The 24,132-nt window shown below is 38.1% G+C and overlaps 1 protein-coding gene across 1 annotated transcript; it reads right to left on the reverse strand.

Annotated features, from left to right (window-relative positions):
- Positions 1-1,901: 1,901 nt before the first annotated feature.
- Positions 1,902-24,132, reverse strand: LOC133557888 (cerebellar degeneration-related protein 2-like). Its single transcript, XM_061908797.1, has 6 exons — positions 23,938-24,132; positions 8,582-8,694; positions 7,990-8,138; positions 7,760-7,924; positions 3,647-3,854; positions 1,902-3,575 (listed from the first exon to the last, which is right to left on the reverse strand). The coding sequence occupies exons 1-6, from the start codon at positions 24,014-24,016 to the stop codon at positions 2,808-2,810; spliced, it is 1,482 nt and encodes a 493-aa protein (XP_061764781.1). The 5' UTR covers positions 24,017-24,132; the 3' UTR covers positions 1,902-2,807.

The following is a 24,132-nucleotide window of genomic DNA, read 5'->3' on the forward strand; positions in this document are numbered from 1 at the left end:
GATACCATAGAAGTAAGCTCTCCAAGGAAAAATATATACTATATATTATTACTACATTACTTAACAAAACTACAGTAATTGTTTGTAGAATATATATTGTTTTAATACAATATTTTGTATCTAAAAGTTAGTTGTTGTTTTTTAAAGGCATGTTACATGTTAAGATTGTGCACATTTAGGCGTGCTGGGAGGGGGACACGACCAATTAGTTTGATTTGAGATACAAGTGTTTTGAGTTAAGAGGTCCGTCACAGGACAAAAAACATCCCAAAAATTGAGATACTACTGTACTTTGATATAACGTAGTCCCTGTACAGTTTGTGTAATAGTTTACATTTAATGTTGCTTTAAAATACCCCAATACACAGCCATTAATGGCTTAACCACTGGAAACAAAAAGGAGTACATCCCTGAGTGAAAATGTCCAAATTGGGCCCCAACTAGTCATTGCAGCTATGTGAGTGGTGGGAGGTAATCTTTTGTGCGGTACTGTATGTTAACCACCACCATATTTTCATTGTATTTTATTTGTTAGATTGTGCAAAAGCAACGCGTTAACTTGTGTCGTGGAGTCACGTCACGTACAGGGTTTTTTTCCCCCTTTTCGGTCACTGTCGATAGAACTTTACTGCAAATGATGAGAGTTCTATCGTTGTTTCGTTTTTGTCAAGAGTCATTTTTATTTTACTTTTTGATATCAGTCTCAAAACTACCGTTCTCCCTGCCTCAGAATATAAAATGGTAAGGTCATGTCTTTTTATTCCATCTACTGGCCTATTATGGTCAGCGTGCGCACCGCTGATTGCAGAGTCGGCTGCTCGCTACAATGTGCCAAATAAGTCTTGCAGGCATGTTTGTTGTTGTCTACTGTTTTCTTTTGTTGGTAATATCATTTGTGATCTTGGTGAAAAATGCAGGAAACCTGATGATCTAGCACAGTGCTCTCAAACTGTGGTACCCGTATATAGTGGTACGTCAAAGAATCACTTTATTTAGGTACAGTGTTTATTTTCCTATTCAAACAAAGTGGCCCCCTTTACACTGCACAGTAAATCTTATATTTTTGCCCTCAAGTGACACAGATCGGAATTCTTTTGCCAATCTAAACGCTCCAAAGTTCTTCAGATGTGATATTTTTTAATCAGATTAAGGCTACATAAGGAGGTTGTCCAAATCTGATTGAAATCTGGTCTTTTCAAATGTGACTCCAGTCTCAACGCAATGTGACCTGAATGTGAACCGTATGTGACTTTTTCATCAGCTTTGATCATTCGTGAGCGCGAGGAAAGACGCAGCCCGCCAGCGGAAGTGGAAACTTAATCATAACATCCGGTTTCAGTGAGCAAAGTCTATTTAAGACAACCAAATTTTCGGTGCATCACTTGTCAATGGTGCACACTTAATAGGCTGTATGTAATACATATGTATATATATATATATGTATATATATATATATATATATATATATATATATATATATATATATATATATATATATATATATATATATATTGATTCTGAAGAAATAGCGATCGTTGAAGGACCGTAATTGACGCTGTGGCATATTTGCTTGTATACATATTATATATATTCGTTCATACATTATATTACTTTCATTTATTTTTTGTAAAAAATAAATGATACATACATAAACACACACACACATATATATATATATATTTATATATACGTATATATATATATATATACACACACACATATATATATATATTTATATATGTATATACATATATACACACACACATGTATACAGTACATATATATACATTTATATATATATATACATGTATATATACTGTACATATATATTATATATATATATATATATATATATATATATATATATATATATATATATATATATATATATATATGTTTGTTTGTTTGTTTGATTCACCCTAAAGTCTGTGCTGTCCAGCCAATTTAGTAAAACTTTAGGTAGAATTTTATTAAATAAACCAGTTTAATAAAATGAAAATTCATCAGAGCTGTTTATCTATTTTATAGAGGAATGTAGTCAATCTAGAACCTGCACCCAATGTTACTGAAAAAGTATTGATTTTGAATCGACAATCGAATCGTTCCCCCACAAATTGAGCCGTGCCCACAAATGCACAGCCCAAATATGTACGGAGGCGACTTTTATTTTATTTTGTAGTACTCGTTGTGACTTCCTTGTTCATTTACGGAATCCTGTCAACTTCCTTGGTTTTCACTTTATCGAGTGCGCATGCAACTGACGTCGAGGCCACACACGGGCCACGTTGGGGCCTTAGCGCATTTACACTGGAGTCTGATGAAGATCACATTTTACTTGCAGTGTGAACAGTCAGCTGGAAAAAAATCTGATTTGGGCCACTTTGGCCTGCAGTGTAAACATAGCCACTGTCACTGTTCATACAGTGTGTGTTACAGAGCCCAAAATATTAACTATATCTGTTAAATAAAACGTGTTTTGTTTTTAATAAATACTTAGGGCTACTACGCAACTGTATTTTAATGTTGGTCATTATTGTGGAACTTGGTACTTTTTTCTGAGGTGGTACTTTGTGAAACAAAGTTGAGAACCTCTGATCTAACATATTTCTGCACACTGAACACTAAATGCCATTTAAGACGAAACTATGCAGATTTGTTTTATTTTTGTACTGCTAATACATGCTACTCATATTTTCGTGTAAGACTCTACTTGGCATTTTCTGTACTGCACTTTAGTTGGCTGCTTGGTGACAAATGTTGCACTGCGCGGAACACTGACATTGTACCTAATGTCCTCTAGAGACGCATCACTGCTTACTAGATTTGCCTGACTTGCTGGATTTGCTGGGTTTAGCGGCTTTGGTAGCTTTAATGTCCATCTTGGTCTTCTGGATACGGGAGAATATCTCCTTGAAGAGAGCTTTGTACTCTGGAGTGTTCTGTCCCAGGCGCTTATCCACCGCCTCCACTTGCTTGCCGATCATCTCAATGGCCTCCGGCGTCGACGGTGACAGGGTGGGGGTTGGGGGAGGGGCGGGGGTGTGACCCACGGCGCAGTCCTTCATGGAAGGGTCTCGGGAGACGGGTCGGGAAGTCTGGACGCCGGCGTGACAGAGACTCTCCTCGTGGCGGCGGCATTTTCCCAGCAGCTCCTCGTATTTCTCCAATAAAGCGTGGTACTGCTCATCCACCTCCCTGAGGATGGACATGCCTCTCTTTCTCACGCTGTTGGCGTGAAGAGCGTAGCTGCCTCTCCTGCGGCCTGATGCATCCCGGGCAACGATGGCGTTGAGTGCTGTGTCACTGCAGCTTTTCCTCACAGGGTTGGACTCGGGGAGAGCTTCCCCGCCCACGCCGCCTCCACCCTCCGTCGCCTCCCTCACGCCTCCTCCTGTCTCCGCGACCTCTCCCTCCAGGAAAGTGTCGATCTCCGGGGTGTTATTGAGGACGGTCTGGGTGAGGGTGACGCCGTCATCTTCGTTTCCGAGGAGGAAAGTTCTGCCGCGCCGCAGCTGCTGCAGCTCCTGCAGCTCCACCTCCAACTCTCTCACCCTGGCCTGACAGCTCTCAGCATCCTGGGGGGAAAAACAATCACATTGAAGTGTTGCATTTATGAACAACATTAGAAATAGCGTTCAGCAGTCACCTGCACACGTGTTTGCAGACGCGAGAAATCTGCAAGGAGCAGGTTGCACTCCTTCTCCACACCCTCTCGTCGCCCTTTCTCGGACCGGATGGCTGCTCGTAGAGCTGACACCGCCTCCCTAAGGTGCTGGTTCTCCTCTTCAAATGGCTGACGCTTCACCTCCACAGAAAAGCTTTCAGCCCTGCCCACCACAAACTCGTCCTCGTACCTTTTACAGACATGTCACAAATGAAACAACAGCAATCGGAGAAAGTTGAAGCCGGATGAAGAGTCATGCTGGTCACACGTTAAGTCCGTAACTCAAAGACTGCAAAATGTTAAATAGCCAGAGGTGGTGCAACAAAGTATTAGTGGTGTGTAGTGGCTTGTTTTTCTTGATTCCATACATTTTATTTGAGTGATTCCATGATATTTTCACTCTGCTGGATCTAAAAAGGAAAGTGTAACTGACTACCACTATTTATATTTGTAATTAATTTTAGTGTTACTTAAAGCCAGACAGTTGCCATTTGAAATGACTATAGTTTTGTGTCATGTATATATATATATATATATATATATATATAGTGCAGTGTTTTTCAACCTTTTTCTGAGCAGAGGCACACTTTTTTCATTGAAAAAATTCTGAGGCTCACCAACAGCAGAAAACATAAAAAATTAAACTCAGTAGCCGATATTGACGATAAAAAGTCATTTTCGCAACTGCTGGATATGAATTCAAACCATAACCAATCATGCATCACTATGACTCTTGTCTCAAAGTAGGTGTACTGTCACCACCTGACACATCACGCCGTGACTTATTTGGAGTTTTTTTGTGTTTTCCTGTGTGTATTGTTTTAGGTATTGTCTTGCACTCCTATTTTGGTGGCTTTACCTCTTTTGTTGGTATTTTCCTGTGGCAGTTTCATGCCTTCCCTGAATGCTATTCCTCGCACCTGCTTTGTTTTCGCAATCAAGATTATTTAAGTTATACGGACACAAACCTTCTTTGTGGGGACATTTTTGTTTGTCATGTCATGTACGGATGTACTTTTTGGACGCTGTCTGCTCCACACGCTGTAAGTCTTTGCTGTCAACCAGCATTCTGTTTTTTATTACTTAGCAGCCAGTTCAGTTTCAGTTTTGTTTTGCTTCAATGCCTTTTCTTAGTGGCACTTAGCGGCACTTGCCTTTTTTTATTTTTGGTTTAAGTGTTGGATACCTTTTTACCTACACACTGCCTTCCGCATACTGTGATTACGACAAACCATGTTCCCAACATCTACAAACCAATTAGCTACCTGCTGCCACCTTCTGATCTGGAAGAGTATAACATGGTTACTCTGCCGAGCTCTAGACAGCACAGATACTCAAGAATGGCACATTTGCGGATTATAATTACTGGTTTGCAAAAAAACATTTTTAACCCAATTAGGTAAAATTACATAATCTCCCACGGCACACCAGACTGTATCTCACGGCACACTAGTGTGTCACGGCACAGTGGTTGAAAAACACCGATCTAGTGTTATGCTATACCGGTGATACTGATCAGATACCGATACTTTGTGCAAATATACCTAATGTGCCTGGTAAAACTTAAACATTTGTGTATTTTAAGAGCTGCTGCTTCACCACTTTAATCATAATTTTTTCCACTTAAGAAACTTTTTTCCATGACTTTAGCTCAGGACTTTTTTTTATTTGATCTACGAGCCTGTCGCTACCATCATAACATGATGAAAGGTGGCCCTCAATTACCAAATTGAGGGCTGTCTTCTGTTTGTTAGAGACAGAACCATGTATAAAGAGAGTATGGACAACTCGGCTTCAGAGTTGTTTTTTTTGATGGACTGATTGATTGAGACTTTTATTACAAGATTGCACAGTTCAGTACATATTCCGTAAAATTGACCACTAAATGGTAACACCAGAATAAGTTTTTCAACTTGTTTAAGTCAGGGTCCACGTTGACCAATTCATGGTCCTAAACAAGACGCCTTGTAGTCACATGAGGGGCTTTTGACCAATCATATACGTAAGAGATTGTCTGGTTAAATTCTTTGTGGTTGGTCAAAAGCTCCTCACGTGACTACAGGGTGCCATGTTTGGGACCAACTCTGAAGCTGAGTTGTCCATACTCTCTCTATAGACAGCTCTGGTTTGAGAATGTCATTACTGCCAATAGTGGTGGGAAAGTGTATTACAACTAAATAAATAAATGATAAATGGGTTGTACTTGTATAGCGCCTTTCTACCTTCAAGGTACTCAAAGCACTTTGACACTACTTCCACATTTACCCATTCACACACACATTCACACACTGATGGAAGGAGCTGCCATGCAAGGCGCTAACCAGCACTCATCAGGAGCAAAAGTGAAGTGTCTTGCTCAGGACACAACGGACGTGACGAAGTTGGTACTAGGTGGGAATTGAACCAGGGACCTACCGCTGCAGACTATACGGACCACCGCTGAGAAACAGATATTTTTTGGTGGCTGTTTAAGGAGTCCCATGGTTTAGAAACACTGATTTAGACAAGATAGCGATGATTTAGTTACTTTACACTTTTAATTACATATATATTCTCAAATAACTACAGTACATCACTATTGTCAAGTGTTTTGCATCTACAAAATTAAATAACTGAATTAACATACTCCAAAGCTTGTGATTCCATATTTTTTAAATTTTTTCATCGTTATATTGTGATAATGCATGTAATGATACATACTAGACGTGCCCTGCAAATTTAACAGTGACAAGAAAAACAAGTGTCCTCAACGCAATGCAACGTCCTTACTAGCAAGACAGTGGCTAATGTCTCTCCTAAGCGCTTCCAAGATGGCAAATAAACTGTTTCTTACATGTAATGTTATCACTGGAGGACTAAGGACATAGAAACGCTAAACATGCTACACTACACAACTTAGTTGGATACAAAATGCATAACCACTATGCTGGAGCTCTTAAATTGATATATTATATTATCATAACATAGTTTTTTTGTCGTTTCACTGCAATAATTGAGAGCCAAAAGTATTTTTCAGCTTTTTTATGCAGCTACAGTATGTATTGATCAGAGAGTTCAGCAAGTGTACCTAATGTTGTGACCGGCGAATCTGAATAATATTAATGAAGTTTATTTTTGACTATGTCTAAAAATAAAAAACAGTGGTGACAAATTCAAAATATATATTTTAACAGTGTACATTTTCAGAAGATAAATGATCCTACTATTTGAGAAGGTTGGTGTGGTTTGATTCGTAATCTGGGAACGCCTCCACAAACAAACTTCTTGTAGAGGGACTAAAAAAACGAGCTATAAAAGTATATGCGGAGCCAAATTTACGCATTATTTACACCAAAGCATATCCAATACATATTGTCTGGACCAGAAGGAAGTGTTTTACAGGTAGGCTGAAATTATCATAGGTCCCCTCTAAAAAGCAGTTACATTCTGTATTATATTTGAAATGTGCAATTATACAACATTGTGTCTTATCAAAGTATCTTCTTGCTGGAAAATGTTGAGTGAATTGACTCAAAACCTAACCTCCCTACTGCAGTCCAGGCTGCAGCACTCTTTCCCCCCTGCAGGCAACGCCGTAAAATTCCCATCTTTTACTTGCTATGAAAAAAATCTAATTATTTACAATTTTATACTAGTTAATATGCGAGAGGGTGAATGCCTAACCGCGAATAAGTGGGATCTACTGTACATTTTTTTTAAATTAACTTACTTTTTTTTTGCCAAACTAAAAATGAAGGCAAATAATTTGAACTTTCAACAAAGAATGCAGATTCTACACGCGGCTTACTTTTACACCCTATTTGTGGATTTTGTTGGTCCATAGGTAGCTAGCAGACTACTTTGTGGTTCATGGTGCATATTAGAATATTATTCTTGTTTGTGGAAAATGGAAATACATTCCTCTGTCGCCACCAAAACTTACTTTTGCTTCCCAGCCCAATCACCTTGCAAAGCTTTGTGTCAGTCTTACTATCCACAGTTCCACTATTGGCCAGGCTCAGGACCTGAGCATTGTTTTTGGATAATTAATAATGGCTTTCATAGACAAATGCTAGTGTTCCTTTCCTTTATTCCCTCTTCACCAGACAACCATACCTGGGTGCTGTGCAAAGTTCCCTCAGACAAGGAAAGGAGTGGATGGTCTTGCGTCGTTCCCTCTTCTCCCTTTTGACTCTGAGTTTTTCCATGGAGCGAAGCTGGTCCACCTGTCCTGAGAGGGACTCCACCTGATTCTGCAAAGTCTCAATGGTCCCTGTTAACCTGATGAAAAAAAGTCTCAATAAAAGGAGAATGACAAAGGAATTGAACAAGAGTTGATGCTTTACCTTTCAATTTTTTGCTGGGAGTCCTTGCTGTTGATCACGAGTGTTTGGTTGGTTCGTTCAAGCTCTCTTGCAGTACCGTCCAGCTGCTCGTACACTTTGGCATGCTGCTCGTTCATGTCCCGAAGGACCTCTAACTGCTTTGACAGGTACTGTGTGATATACAACATAGACTACAATAAAAGGCAGGGAGGGGGCCACATTCCCAGAAAGCTGAGGACCAGCGTACCAGACTTTTCCGTTCGCTATAGGGCTCGAAAGGGCATTTGATTTTACAATTAATTGTGGGGGGTGAGAAACCATTTTTGCTGGACAAAGTTTTTGTTTACATGACTGTACTCAACCAGTGGTATTGTGAGAGAAAGCAGTCTGTTGCTTTCTCTGGAATTAAGAAAAAATAAGAAAAAAATCAAGGGACTATACCGGAATTAGCTCGACTCTGTTACAAAAGCTCGCCACCTTAAAAAAAAGTGTTTTAGAGAAAAAAGCACTATATAAATGTAATTCATATAAAAAAATATTTTAGGAAAAAAATCAAATAAAACAGCCTCATATGATAAGGTACTGCCCGCTATGCTATGACTACCTCTCCTACCTCAATTTCTTGCACTTGTTCTTCATTAGTGATGTACATCTGCTGCAGGGAGTCCTCCAGCTCCTTGTTCCTTTCCAGCAAAGTCTTTCCGAGCTCTGCAGCCAGGTGGAGGTCTACACAGGAGAAGGATTAAGGAGGCATGAATGCATCATGTACACACAGAGAAGAAAAGGAGGACTAATGAGCACAAGCATGGAATGAATGGGGATAGAAAGAAGGGCAAGGTGAGAACGATCAATGAACGATAGGTCAGCATTAGGGATGGGAAGATTAATTGGCTTGCATCTAACCGCGAACATGCGCATGGGACATACGAATGCATCGGTTGAGCAGTTTTGAATTGCTTCAGTTTAATGAGAAAAATGTAAGGTGCATCGGATTCACCTTGTCCATCGATCCAACTATTTCGTACCGCTTGTCCTTCTCGGCAAAGCAGGGGTGGCCGGAGCCCATCCCAGCTGCATTTAGGCGGAAGGCGAGGTACACAAAATGTTTAGCAGGCTAAATAATACACTTTTTAAATAAATGGAGAAGGTTAAATCATTGTCAAGCAGAGATTTAAATACCATGAACTTGTACAAAATGTATTGTACAGAATATCAAAATCATTTATCACAGATTACATTACCAAAAGGCTTTGACAATCAAACCAGGATTGTAACGATCCACATTTTATGTTACTAATGTGCGAACATCGTACATAAACATGGAAGTGAGGCCCTTCTTCTGAATGTAAGCACTCCTAATGTAGGAATCCAAATTCTTTAATCCTACAAGATCTGGCAAGACATACAGGCACTGCAGGTACATTTGTTTTTGTCATTAAAAGTGTCTTTTATCCATTTTGTGTTAAGCTATTTAAAAAAGCATTATGTTTAAAAAAATATTTCACTAAAGCAAACTGATTGCCCAGTCATTGTATTGGAAACATTATCGTCTAGGAAAAGCTTATCAATGATGAAAAATTATATCTATCCATCCATCCATCCATTTTCTACCGCTTATTCCCTTTCGGGGTCGCGGGGGGCTATCCGCGAATAATTTTAAGGTTAATTAACAACAAACTACAATGAATCGCGATTAGAAATTTCAATCGTTTGAAAGCCTTACACACAAACCTTAAGTAGCATAGTCTTCATAGGTTTTACAAGAGAAATAGGCATCTTCATTAACACGATTTTCCAAATGTGCCAGGCAGCTGTCACATACAGTGAATTGATGCATGTTTTGTACTAAGGTTAATTGATACTACCATGATTTGATTAACGTGGACCCCGACTTAAACAAGTTGAAAAACTTATTCAGGTGTTACCATTTAGTGGTCAATTGTACGGAATATTTACTGAACTGTGCAATCTACTAATACAAGTTTCAATCAATCAATCAATCAATCAATCAATCAATCAATCAATCAATCAATCAATCAAAGATAAATTAATGAGGAAGAAATGTTTGAAAAATATATTCTTGTCGTGCATAATACCGTTAATAACTCCAACCAGGGATCAAACCAGTAGGGGACACTAAGAGAGTTTCGGGAAATTGGCCAATGCAAAATTAAATGTTATATTCTTATCAGTGACAGAGCAGGAAGGGCCTAGGTATATTTTGCAGTAAAATTTCATATGAAGGGCACTGTCATTCATTAATTTACATTGGACATATGCTTCTTCACGCAAAACGGGGCTCTAGGAATCGCAAAATATATAGCGAGTGGTGGCCGCGGCCCTAAGTATAAAATTGTATTACACAGTATAATATGATATGAAATTATAGTATATAATATAATTTAATATAATATAACATGATATACTATATTATAGTGTACTATACCATACTATAAGAAAATATAATACAATATATTATAATGTAATGTAACTTTTTCATATGCAACACATTTTATAATTACTGCCATAGCTAATATTATGATGTTCTTCATTAGACAGACAAGTTAAAGGGCTATTGAAACCCACAACTACCGACCACCCAGTCTGATAGTTTATATATCAATGATGAAATCTTAACATTGTAACACATGCCAATACAACCGGTTTAGTTTACTAAATTGCAATTTTAAATTTCCCGCGAGGTATCCTGTTGAAAAAGTCGCGTAATGATGACACTTATGTTGACGCGTGCTTGTGACGTTATTGGTTGGAGTGGACATTTCAGCCCAGCACCACTCAAGGCTAAAAGTTGTCTCTTTTCATCGCATAATTACACAGTATTTTGGACATCTGTGTTGCTGAATCTTTTGCAATTTGTTCAATTAATAATGGAGACAATTAAGAAGAATGCTGTTGGTGGAAAGCGGTGGATTGCAGCTGCCTTTAGCAACCGAAACACAGCCGGTGTTTCTTTGTTTGTTGTGAAGTTTTAACACAGAGCGGTCAAGCGAACATGTTTCTCTATCACATGTCAACCAATTGTGATATTAAATCGGCTCTTACCGGAGACTTGAGTGGATTATGCGACCTCCTCCTGCAGCTGTCAAAAAGGCAGCTGTGATTTGGGCTCCTCCATTGGCTTCTCTCAGAGACACTGGCGTTCTCCGCAGCCCTCGGACTTTCAGGTATGACTTTATAGTCTCACTAAAACACTATTAACACAATAAGCAGATAAGGGATTTTCCAGAATTATCCTAGTAAATTTGTCGAATAACATCTGAATCGCTCCCACTGCCGCCGCCTGGAGCCGTCGCCTTTTCTTTGCCTTTTCTTTTTTTTAGTGCTTCACTCTAACTTTCCTCATCCACAAATCTTTCGTCCTCGCTCAAATTAATGGAGAAATCGTCGCTTTCTCGGTCCAAATTGCTCTTACTGCTGGTGGCTATGTTTATAAACAATGTGAGGATGTGGGGAGCCCCATAACCCGCGCACATCGTCTGCTACTTCCGGTACAGGCAAGGCTTTTTTTATTAGCGACCAAAAGTTGCGAACTTTATCCTCGATGTTCTCTACTAAATCCTTTCAGCAAAAATATGGCAATATCGCGAAATGTTCAAGTATGACACATAGAATGGACCTACTATCCCCGTTTAAATGAGATGCTACCTCAGTAGAAGCATTTAAGTCTCACCTTAAAACTCATCTGTATACTCTAGCCTTTAAATAGACCTCCTTTTTAGACCAGTTGATCTGCCGCTTCTTTTCTTTCTCCTATGTCCCCCCCTCCCTTGTGGAGGGGGTCCGGTCCGATAACCATGGATGAAGTACTGGCTGTCCAGAGTCGAGACCCATGATGGACCGCTCGTCGGGACCCAGGATGGACCGCTCGCCTGTGTATCGGTTGGGGACATCTTTACGCTGCTGACCCGCCTCCGCTTGAGATGGTCTCCTGTGGACGGGACTCTCGCTGCTGTCTTGGATCCGCTTGAACTGAACTCTCGCGGCTGTGTTGGAGCCACTATGGATTGAACTTTCACAGTATCATGTTGGATCCGCTCGACATCCATTGCTTTCGGTCCCCTAGAGGGGGGGGGGTTGCCCACATCTGAGGTCCTCTCCAAGGTTTCTCATAGTCAGCATTGTCACTGGCGTCCCACTGGATGTGAATTCTCCCTGCCCACTGGGTGTGAGTTTTCCTTGCCCTTTTGTGGGTTCTTCCGAGGATGTTGTAGTCGTAATGATTTGTGCAGTCCTTTGAGACATTTGTGATTTGGGGCTATATAAATAAACATTGATTGATTGATTGATTAAATAAGAAAATCTAATTTCAGTAGGCCTTTAAAACAACAGCTGCCATGCTGGTTGCAGCCAAGTAATTCATTAAATTTTGCCTCAATTTCCCAAGTAATTGATCAATCATTGATTCAACAGAATGTTCATTCCTATTGGGGACTCAAAATAGTATTTCTTAAAGGGCAACTGCACTCATTTGGACTTTTGCCTATATTTTACAATCTTAATGAGAGACAAGAAGACAAAAGATTTTTTGCAGTCTAATTTGTAAAAATCGGCTTGTTCTTAGTGGCTAGTAATGCAGCTAATGGAAGCAATCCACTTTGCCTCTGAATCACTTTGAAAATGCATCGAAAATACCAAACAATACTTCAGTTACGTTACGTTACCTGTATAACAACCAAACTGTGGCGACATTGTCATTGTAAGAGAAAACACTGAGAAACGATTTTTCTAGTGTAGCAAGACATCGTCTTGGGGCAACATGGTAAATAAAGTATGATCTGTGAGCTGGCTATGGCAAATGATAAGCTAACTTTTGCATCAGCTGCTGGATAGCTGTTGAGTTTCTAATGCGCAAGACAATGGGATATGGACCCCAATCTATACTGACTAAAAAAACCTGGACAATCATATTACAGTATGTGTAAAGTATTAGCCTAGATTTCATGTTTGTACACAACTAGCTCAACAGCGAATGTAGTTAGTTATAATAAGACGCATGAAGTGCTGCATGTCATAATAAGTATATAGTGACTCACTTGATGGACATGGTCCAGCTGGCTGGGGAAGTTTTTTCAAGTTGACTTTGGGTAAGCACGCCATATACGTCCACATAGCTTGGATTCAAGCTCCACATTTACAGCGTCAAAGTCACGCCGACCTCAATCTATCGGCTTCAGTCTGCTCCAACGTTTCACCCTCTTTTTGTGCACGCTTCTAGAATCAGCAGTTCATCCTCTTTATATTCAGGTTCAAAAAGATAAGGTTGTGAATCCTCATTTGTCCGAAAATAGCCATCTTTTTTGTCTGTTACGAAGTCTGTCATGATTAGAAAACACTCGCGTTTGTTTCCGGAAGTAGAAACACACATTTGTAGCTGGAAGTCGGAAGTGCGCTGCTATGGAAACAAAAATAAATACGCAGAGAACAAAAGTGATGATTGAAATAACCAAAATATTGTAAATATTGTACATATTACATGTTGTTATGAACATGTCTGTTACTACATTATATATAGACTTGCAGTGTGTATATACAATGTTAATGGAGGGTTTTCAAGTAGTTTTAGAGGGCTTTGAAGGCTACAACGGTTACTCTTATTAGTCACGTTTTGCAAGTGTTTTTTCTATCACCTTTAGAATCTTAAAAAAAAAAGACGTGTTCTTGTCTGCCAGAGTGATTATGGACAATGGGCAAAATTCTAAAAAAAAAAAAAAAAAGTGCAATTCCCCTTTAAGGGGGTATATCTAAGAATTCCTATGATATACTATGATGTATTAAAACATCATTATAGAGATCAGTTCATTTATTTTGCTGGCCTTTTAGTGAAGTTATAGCATTTGTGGGCATTCACACACAGCACAATTTTTATTAGAATAGCAATTTTAGGCAACTTTTACTAAGCTTTAGCAGTTTTAAAGCCAGGCTGAACCAACAACAGCTCTATTATGAAGCCAAAGTCAATCAAGGGTGCACCATAAAAACCAAGCAACAAAAACATCATTAACATCCGCATTCAGATATCAAGTCTTCATTAGATACCAGAGAGGAAACGCAGCTGAAAGCATAAGCGGCAAAAGAAAAGGCAAACTAATCAATACACATAATTGTGTTAGAAAACATTGCAATCAATACTGTCTGTTGGTTCCAGACAGGCCTGGAGCTTAACACAAGGGAGACAAAAGACAGACATAATCCTATCACGCATGAAGCGTTCTATTCCGGCATGTTGTTGTTGTTTTGAATAAATTGTTTTTTTTAGAATATAGCTTGTGGTCATATAGGTCCTGATCTACTAAGATCCAAATACCACCCGCAAAACAGTATGTGCAACTATAATATGGAGTGTAGTATTAGTGGGTAATCTACCAAGACTGCGTGTAGAATTGATAACTGGTGCAGACTGCCTTATTTCAAATTAGGTTTTTGTGGCTTTCACCCCGGGCCCACTCGATCTTTTACTGCACATTTATCTTGTGTGGCAGATGTTCATTTGGAATTATTGCTGCAATACTTAATAGGGCTGCACAGGTATGAAAACATGTGAATCACGATTTTCTGTCTTGATTTTTTCACACACTCACAACATGTGTTTATGTTCTAAAGTACAGTATTATTGTTATTATTAAACTATTAAACTTTCCAGACTATATGCCGCACCTACTAAATTTAAGAATAAAAAAACTAGTTTTCATATATTAGCCGCACCAGACTATAGGCCGCAGATATAAAAGGGTACGTGGAGATATTTACATAGAAAGATTTTGTAAATGTTTATTGACCTACCTAAATTGTTCCCAAACAGTGTCTGTGACACGGCAGTAAAACGGCCGATCAAACAAAACAGAAAAGATTGATGTCTTAATTCATCCCCTATGACATAAATAAGATGTTCCCCTTTTTTAATCAGGTTTAAGATATCTATCAGGATCTTTCTTCCTTGTATTTTGTAAACACTTAAGAGTATGAACAGTTTCTTTAAGTGGGTCATTTTAGTACTTTGTTTGATTTCTTTGCTTAATTTATTCTATAATTTAGCCGTTAGAGAAGAAAAATCCATATATTAGCAGCATTTTTGTATAAACCGCAGGGTCTCAAAGTAGGGTTGTACGGTATACCGCGGTCCTAATGAATTTAAATAGGTGCGATACGGTCTCTGAAAAATAAAGTTTTTTTTTTTTTTTTTTACCAGCATGACGGCGGACCGTAGCCACATCGTTAGTGTGGAGACAGAAGAGGTAGAATAACATATTCCGGCATAAGAAAATAACAGTAGTGTTAAAGCTATAAGAACTGAAGCGCTGTTCTATAAGCGGTGCTCTAAAACATATAGCCAGTGGCTAAAGTCCATGCGCAGTCGGCAGTGGTTTAGCTACTTCTAAATCACTAATCCATGCCTCCTTGGTGACAAAGAAACCATAATTCTGACAAGAATCATACATACATTTATGTACATCATACATACAATAGCTAACGGCTAACAGCAAGCTAGCGCTCCTGAATGTAAACAAATGCGGGGATCTACACAGACATCGATGCTAACGATACCAAGTACAGTCATATAGAATAGAATAGAAATAGAATAGAATAGAATAGAAAGTACTTTATTGATCCATGGGGGAAATTTAGCACCAGTTCGCTCACAATAAACAATAATAATAATAAATGATCCATCCATCATCCATCCATCATCTTCCGCTTATCCGAGGTCGGGTCGCGGGGGCAACAGCCTAAGCAGGGAAACCCAGACTTCCCTCTCCCCAGCCACTTCGTCTAGCTCTTCCCGGGGGATCCCGAGGCGTTCCCAGGCCAGCCGGGAGACATAGTCTTCCCAACGTGTCCTGGGTCTTCCCCGTGGCCTCCTACCGGTTGGACGTGCCCTAAACACCTCCCTCGGGAGGCGTTCGGGTGGCATCCTGACCAGATGCCAGAACCACCTCATCTGGCTCCTCTCGATGTGGAGGAGCAGCGGCTTTACTTTGAGTTCCTCCCGGATGGCAGAGCTTCTCACCCTATCTCTAAGAGAGAGCCCCGCCACACGGCGGAGGAAACTCATTTTGGCCGCTTGTACCCGTGATCTTATCCTTTCGGTCATGACCCAAAGCTCGTGACCATAGGTGAGGATGGGAACGTAGATCGACCGGTAAATTGAGAGCTTTGCCTTCTGGCTCAGCTCCTTCTTCACCACAACGGATCGGTACAACGTCCGCATTACTGAAGACGCCGCACCGATCCGCCTGTCGATCTCACGATCCACTCTTCCCCCACTCGTGAACAAGACTGCTAGGTACTTGAACTCCTCCACTTGGGGCAGGGTCTCCTCCCCAACCCGGAGATGGCATTCCACCCTTTTCCGGGCGAGAACCATGGACTCGGACTTGGAGGTGCTGATAATAAATGATATATAATATATTATATATATGTAATATATAATATATGAATAATATAAATATATTCTACATATATTCTACATTTAAGTGCAGTCAAGGAACATATGCATTATACAGTCTGATGGCTGTCGGTATGAAGGACCTCCTGTGTCGTTCCGTGTTACATTTTGGGAGTCTGAGCCTTCAACTGAACGTGCTCATTCTCTCCGCAAGGTCCGAGTGTAGTGGGTGGGAGGTGTTGTCCATAATGGCTAGGAGTTTTGCTAGACTTCTCTTCTCTGACACCACCGCCAGAGAGTCTAGCTCCACTCCCACCACGTAACTGGCCTTCTCTACGTATATAAAGTTGATACTACAATTATTATATCAATATTGTTAATTTTACAAAATCTTTTGTCATTTTATTTTCATTGTTTATAAACCCAGGAAATATGTCTGTGGACCCAGGAGGACTTTAAGTATGACCAATGTATGACCCTGTGACTACACTGCAAAAAGTCAGTGCTCGAAAACAAGAAAACACATTACAAAAATGAAGGGTATTTTATTTGAACTAAGCAAAATTGTCTGCCAATAGAACAAGAAAATTCGGCTTGTCAAGACTTTCCAAAACATGTAAAATTAGCTGACTTCAATTAACCCTAAAATACCTTAAAATAACTTTTTCTCACTAGTAACAAGTGCACTTTTCTTGGTAGAAATTTTTTTTTGACCTTTTTGCTCAATATGTTGAAAAGTATTCTTAAATTAAGTAAATGCTAGTGCCATTACCTTGACATAATGATATGCGCTCGGCATCATGATTTTTTTTCATGCTTGAAATAAGAAAAAGTAGTTTTATACTTGTGAGTGTCAATGACACAGTTTTGCATCAGTTGATATTCTAGTTCCAAGCATGTTTTATTCAATACAGTTCATAAAATTTCAGCAACAAGTTGTAATATCTTACTGAGATAATTTAGGACCAAAACCCTTAAAACATGTAAAACACTCTAACATAAAATCTGCTTAGTGAGAAGAATTATCTTATCAGACAGAAAATAAGCAAATATCATCCTAATTTGAGATATTTAATCTTACTTAGATTTCAGTTTTTGCAGTGTACAGTAGTTGGTATTGGATTAATAACGTTTGTAATATCACCTAAAACTAATGTAAAGTATCAAACAACAGAAGAAAAAGTGCATCTTACATTTAAACAGAGGTATAGATAAGAATGTTAAAACAGAAAGTAACTAGATTTATTCATCTATTTTTCACCCTTTTGTCCCACAGAATTTTCACAAAATAATAGAATGATAAATGACACAATATGTTACTGCATACGTCAGATGCCAAATTAGAAGCTTTTGCTTGCTTACTTACTACTAAAAGATAAGTTGTCTAGTATGTACAGTATGTTATTTAATGCCCAAATTGTTATTTTATTGCAATAAAAAACAAATTTTTAATGTATCATAATTTTATATGTTAAAATATAGCCAATATTGACAGTTTATTGCGGTCTCCTTTATTTTAAAGTATCGAAAAGTATCGAAATACAATTTTGGTGCCAGTACCAAAATATTGACATTGGGACAACCCTAATTCAAAGCTTGGAAAAAAGTAGCGGCTTATAATACGGAAACACGGTACTCTTTGTCTGGAAGGCCTCTCTTTCATTCTTCCTGGGGAGACACTTGAAAGTAGAAATACTGTAAAAATGAATAGAAAGACTCAAACTAATCCACCAAGTCAGATCAAAGGCACGCTCACTCACTAGACCAGGGGTCACCAACCTTTTTGAAACCAAGAGCTACTTCTTGGGTACTGATTAATGCGAAGGGCTACCAGTTTGATACACACTTAAATAAATTGCCAGAAATAGCCAATTTGCTCAATTTACCTTTAATAAATAAATCTATATATACAGTTTATATTTAAAAAAATGGGTATTTCTGTCTGTCATTCCGTTGTACATTTTTTTTTCTTTTACGGAAGTTTTTTTTTGTAGAAAATAATAAATTATGAAAAAAACACTTAATTAAGCGGTTTAAAAGACGAGAAAACACGAAATAAATGAAAATTTAATTTTGAAACACAGTTTATCTTCAATTTCGACTCTGTAAAATTCAAAATTCAACCGAAAAAAATGAAGATAAAAGCTAGCTAATTCCAATCTTTCTGAAAAAAAAAAAAAAAAGTATGGAACATCATTAGTAATTTTTCCTGATTAAGATTAATTTTAGAATTTTGATGACATGTTTTAAATATGTTAAAATCCAATCTGCACTTTGTTATAATATATAACAAATTGGACCAAGCTATATTTCTAACAAAGACAAATCATTATTTCTTCTAGATTTTCTAGAACAAAAATTTTAAAAGAAATTCAAAGGATTTTGAAATAAAATTTTAATTTGATTCTACAGATTTTCTAGATTTGCCAGAATAATTTATTTGAATTTTAATCATAATAACTTTGAAGAAATATTTGACAAATACTCTTCGTTGAAAAAACAGAAGCTAAAATGAAAAATATAATTAAAATATATTTATTATTCTTTACAATAATAAAAAAAAAATACTTGAACATTGATTTAAATTGTCAGGAAAGAAGAGGAAGGAATTCAAAAGTTAAAAAGGTATATGTGTTTAAAAATCCTAAAATCCTTCTTAAGGTTGGATTTTTTCTCTAAAATGTGTCTTTCTGAAAGTTATAAGAAGCAAAGTAAAAAAATAAATGAATTTATTTAAACAAGTGAAGACCAAGTCTTTAAAATATTTTCTTGGATTTTCAAATTGTATTTCAGTTTTGTCTCTCTTAGAATTAAAAATGTCGAGCAAAGCTAGACCAGCTTGCTAGTAAATAAATACAATTTAAAAAATAGAGGCAGCTCACTGGTTAGTGCTGCTATTTGAGCTATTTTTAGAACAGGCCAGCGGGCTACTCATCTGGTCTTTGCGGGCGACCTGGTGCCCGCGGGCACCGCGTTGGTGACCTCTGCACTAGACAATACAATTCATGCACATGAAATAATCAATGCGAACGCATCTGCCAAGTGACGATGAAGGATAGCCAGCGAGAATTGGCAGAGTAAGGATGAAATTGGCAGCCTTGCTTACCACCCTGCAGCATGAGATCTTGAGTAAAATGGTGAGCTAAGTCAAACAAAAACGACTTCAAGTGTGAATCGATTCGACAATTGAATCAAATTTTTTTGTGCAATCCTATTAAATACCATTGTATCGCTGTCAAAGCATAATGTTAAGTTAATTTATTCAACATACAATCTCACTAGTATGTAAATGGTGCATGAAAAGAGTCTTGAGATGACATTTAGGTCAAGTCTGAGCTGGTACAACCAAGCATTTGCTTCTTGGACGTCAGCCAGTACAGGCTAGAAAACAACACAATAGGCCCAAACAAAGACACTAATGACATGTTTGACTCGCCCTTGTTTTTCTGCTTTTAGGGTTGCTATGTCATCTCTAACGCCACGAGAAATTCCACAGACTCACACCTTCCCGAGTTTTGTAAACAATAAAATAAGCATTTTCACATGGAAGAGTTGCACTTAGATCTATGTTGCCACATTAGAGTCAAAATATTAGTCATAGCTCTCACTGTAATTATTTTTTTCCAATTAAAAAAATATAACTCGAACACTACCGACTAGCTTATGTTACTACTTATGGTTTAACAGGAAATATATATATATTTTAAAATGTCTATATTTTTCGCAATTTCTAATGATATTGAATAAAGAACACAAAGCCAATGCCTTGTTTACATGCTGAAAGCTGGAAGAGGTCAGGATATAATACTCTGATTTTCTTTCCAATCCGACACCCGAGTAAAATTAAGGCTGGTATCGGTGATAACGAGCCAATACTTTGTGCAAATACACCTAATGTGTCTGGTCAGATTTAAAAAGTTGTGTATTTCAAGAGTTGCCGCTTTTGGGGAATCATCTTTAAACATTATAAAGTCACTGGGCGATACAAATGATGGCGTTTTTCTGCACTAAATGTGTTATATTCAACTCTGTATGTAGTGTCTCCAAAATAGCCAACTATAAAATGATGCATACACTTGCTGTTTTATAATATTGGGTCATTAATTTAAATTGACAGTCATTTTCTTCAAACAAATGACAGGCTGAATGAATAGTGTGCTATAGTTGGCGCAAGAAAAAGTAGTCCCCGCCACCAATCTTGTTTCATCTAGACAATATCTACAATATTTAGTTACTTTACTGTGTTTTTGTTAATGATATACATGATTTCAAATAACTAAGATATCAAAAGTACCAATATTTTGATTTGAGAATTAAAATCAGAGCATAAAGATGTGGTATTGGCGATATCAATGTTTCAGTGTTGATTCTCACTTCACTAATCTGTTGTTTTGGAGACATGATGCATGTTTTTGTACGTCTAATTCAGTGATTCTCAAACTGTGGTTCTTTGGCGTACCACTAGACGGTGAGTAATACGCCAAAGAATCAATTAAGTGATTAGGGTTTTATTCTCCTATGTTTAAACACAGTGTTGTTGTTCAAACTGTGTGTAATGTTACAAGGGCCAAAATTATTAAATATACTTATTAGATAAAACATTGCCTTGTTTTTAATGAATGCTTAGTCCAACTATGCTACTCTATTTTAATGTTGGTCATTATGGTGGTACTTGGAGAGCCAAGTGTTTTCTGAGATGGTACTTGGTGAAAATAGTATGGCAACCGCTTGTCTAATCACTTGTACAAGGCAAAAGAATGATGACTCTGTGTAACTTCAAGTTCAAACTGTCTTCAATAGCTAAAAAAAAATGGTACAAAGGTCAAATTCTTAAGAAGGAAAAAGTAGCGTCAGTTATATTTTTAAATGATAATAATTTGAATTAGCTACAGATCCTTCTGACAGGAATTCTCCACATCGATGGATGGAACCACTCAAGCGTCTCCCTCCTCATCAATTATTTTTTCTTGGACTGACCCTTACCCTAATGAACACTTTTTGACCACGGACTCATTGACCCACTGGACTTAATGGATGTTTTACTATAAGGATAGTGAAGAATTCTTTATCGGGGCTTACTTTTGGCAGTAGCTCGCTCTTGTGTAAGACATCCGCTTGTGGTGTTTACGTACGCAATCGTCAGTGCTTTTGCAGGAGTGAGACCATCGCTGCAACATTTACCTGTGACCTGTTCAATTAATACTTGTGAAATCTTCAAGACTGAGTGTTCGACAAAAGAGGGCAGGTAGTCCAACAAACCACTATGTACAGCAATAAAACTAACTAAAGCTAAAAAAAAATATCAAATTATTCACTCTTAGACACATGAAAAGGAACAGTTGGGGTGTTTGCTCAGACAAACTGATTGCCTTATATTACTTATCGGAATCAACACATGATGGATGTCTATCAAAGTCATAAAGACTGTATTGACAAAGTCCCATTAATTTAGGAAACATCCTGCAAAAAATGAAAAACGATATGATCTCAGCACAGCACAATACCATAAGTGAGGCCCATGTTTCTTGCTCTATCACTTAAAGGGGACACTCTTACACCAGGCATTTCATCCAATCTCACATTTTATGGCATCTAATGAGCAATTATTTTTGCGCAGTGAACGCACAAAACTAAAGTCTGCAAGATTAATGCATGGCACAGCAAAAACCTCTGACTCAGCATTGATTCACCTTGAGAAAAGTATTATTCTGATGAGTTGGCACGACTGATAAGGAAAGTGTTTCAGTATTAGAGCACACAGCATTTTGTAAAGTCAAATGTGTTCTCTTATACATTAAGGTAATGAGATACGACATTTCATCAGTATTGCCAATACGATTTTTTTTATAATGTATAGTAAAAATATCACAGTTGATCAAAATGAAAATTTTTAATATGCTCAAAAAATACTTATACACATGCTGAAATCATTTGACCATGTTTAATTTTTAAATAAACAAATACAAATATGTTTTTTTTGGCAGAAGAAACATTTGAATATTGTTCGAGCTTCTCAAGAACCATATTCTTTTTAATTATTTTAAGCATGTTTATTTTTTTCAAATAGGTCTGAGTTAGTACGTCTGTAATCGGGAAAGACGTTAATATGTTTTGTATTCAGGTTAGCATTTAAGCTAGCTAGCGATTAGTGTGCAAGCCGCTTTTCCAGGAAATGTGTATGATCACCATGAGCTTATCAAAGTGTGGTAATAAATCAAGATTTTACGATTATTCAAATTTGAAACAATAATACTAACTGTCGTGAATTTTATCACGGTTTATCATTATACCCGTAATCATTATTCATCTTATTTGTTCAGATTCTGAATAGATTCATAATTTTCAAAAATCTGTGTAAATATTTAAAAAATAATATACATGTGTCTGTGTGCGTGCATGTGAGTGTGTGGTATTTTTTATTTATGAATACCCTGTGTCTTGTTTTGAAAAGGTTCTACTATAAGCATTTAAGTCCCATCTTAAAACTCATTTGTATACACTAGCCTTTAAATAGACCCTCCTTTTAGACTAGTTGATCTGCTGTCTCTTTTCTGCTCTGTCCCCCTCTCCTGTGTGGAGAGGTTATTAGGTACCGTGGCCACAAATGATTCGCTAGCTGTTCAAAGTCGGGAGCCGGGGTGGACCACTCCACTGTGCAACAGTTGGGAATGTCTCTGCGCTGCTGACTTGTCTCCACTCAAGAAGATCCCCTGCTGGCCCCACTATGGATTTGACTCTCACACTATTAACTACATCCACTCGAAATCCATTGCACCGGTCGTCTTGAGGGGGGGGGGGGGTTTGGGGGTAGGTCCCCCAAATCTGCGGTCCCCTCCAAGGTTTCTCATTGTATCCTATTGGGTTGAGTTTTTTATTGCCCTGATATCACTGTGGCTTGTGCAGCCCTTTGAGACACTTGTTATTAAGGGCTATATAAATAAACTTTGATTGATTGATAATCTTATACCAAATTATATATTGTCCAGAGTTTACTCTGCCATCCGCCTGAGTGCAGCTGGGATACGCTCCAGCCCTCCGAAAGGGAGAAGCGGTAGGAACTGGACGGATACATGTTTTCAATTGAACATTATTTTGAATCGAGGATCAATTCTGAATCAAATCGTCACCTTCAGAATCAGAATCGAATCATGAGTGTGTGTGTTTGGAAACTATTATTCAAATTCTGTATTGATACCAACCTACATTTTTATGTAAAAATCAAGCTATAATTAAAATACTTGAAAACATTTAAAAAACAAGATTGTATTTAATTATAGGATCATTGTAATATTTTCTATTATTGTATTTATAGTAAAGGATTAATAAATTATATCTATTATTCAATTGCATTGAAAATGTTTTCCCTGGTAAGCAAGTTTTTATGTCAGGCTAATTAGCCGTCAGTTTCGCAAAATAAATTCGTGCAAATAAAATGCTTGATCCAGTGAGTGAAATGTGTCATGACGTCATGTCAGTCAGTCTTTGTTATGTGAATGGCAACTGACGAGCCGGCCGGCTGCAGCCACTTCCTGCTAGGATGCTGCAGCCAACAAGGAGGTTCTTACCCTGCTCCAAGTCCCGCTGGTCGTACCAAGGCTCTTCCTCTTCGGTAACGAATTCATCCATTGTCCCTGAGCTCAGCATGTGTGGAGAACTCCGGTGTGATCCTCCTCCCGAACTCAATGTCTTTTTGCGCCGTACGCTTTCTGCTTCCGTCCTCTCTCCGGTATTTCCTCAGTCCCTCCCCACTCCCCCCCCCG

This window comes from Nerophis ophidion, linkage group LG08 (assembly GCF_033978795.1).
Source record: "Nerophis ophidion isolate RoL-2023_Sa linkage group LG08, RoL_Noph_v1.0, whole genome shotgun sequence".
In the NCBI taxonomy this organism is placed as follows: domain Eukaryota; kingdom Metazoa; phylum Chordata; class Actinopteri; order Syngnathiformes; family Syngnathidae; genus Nerophis; species Nerophis ophidion.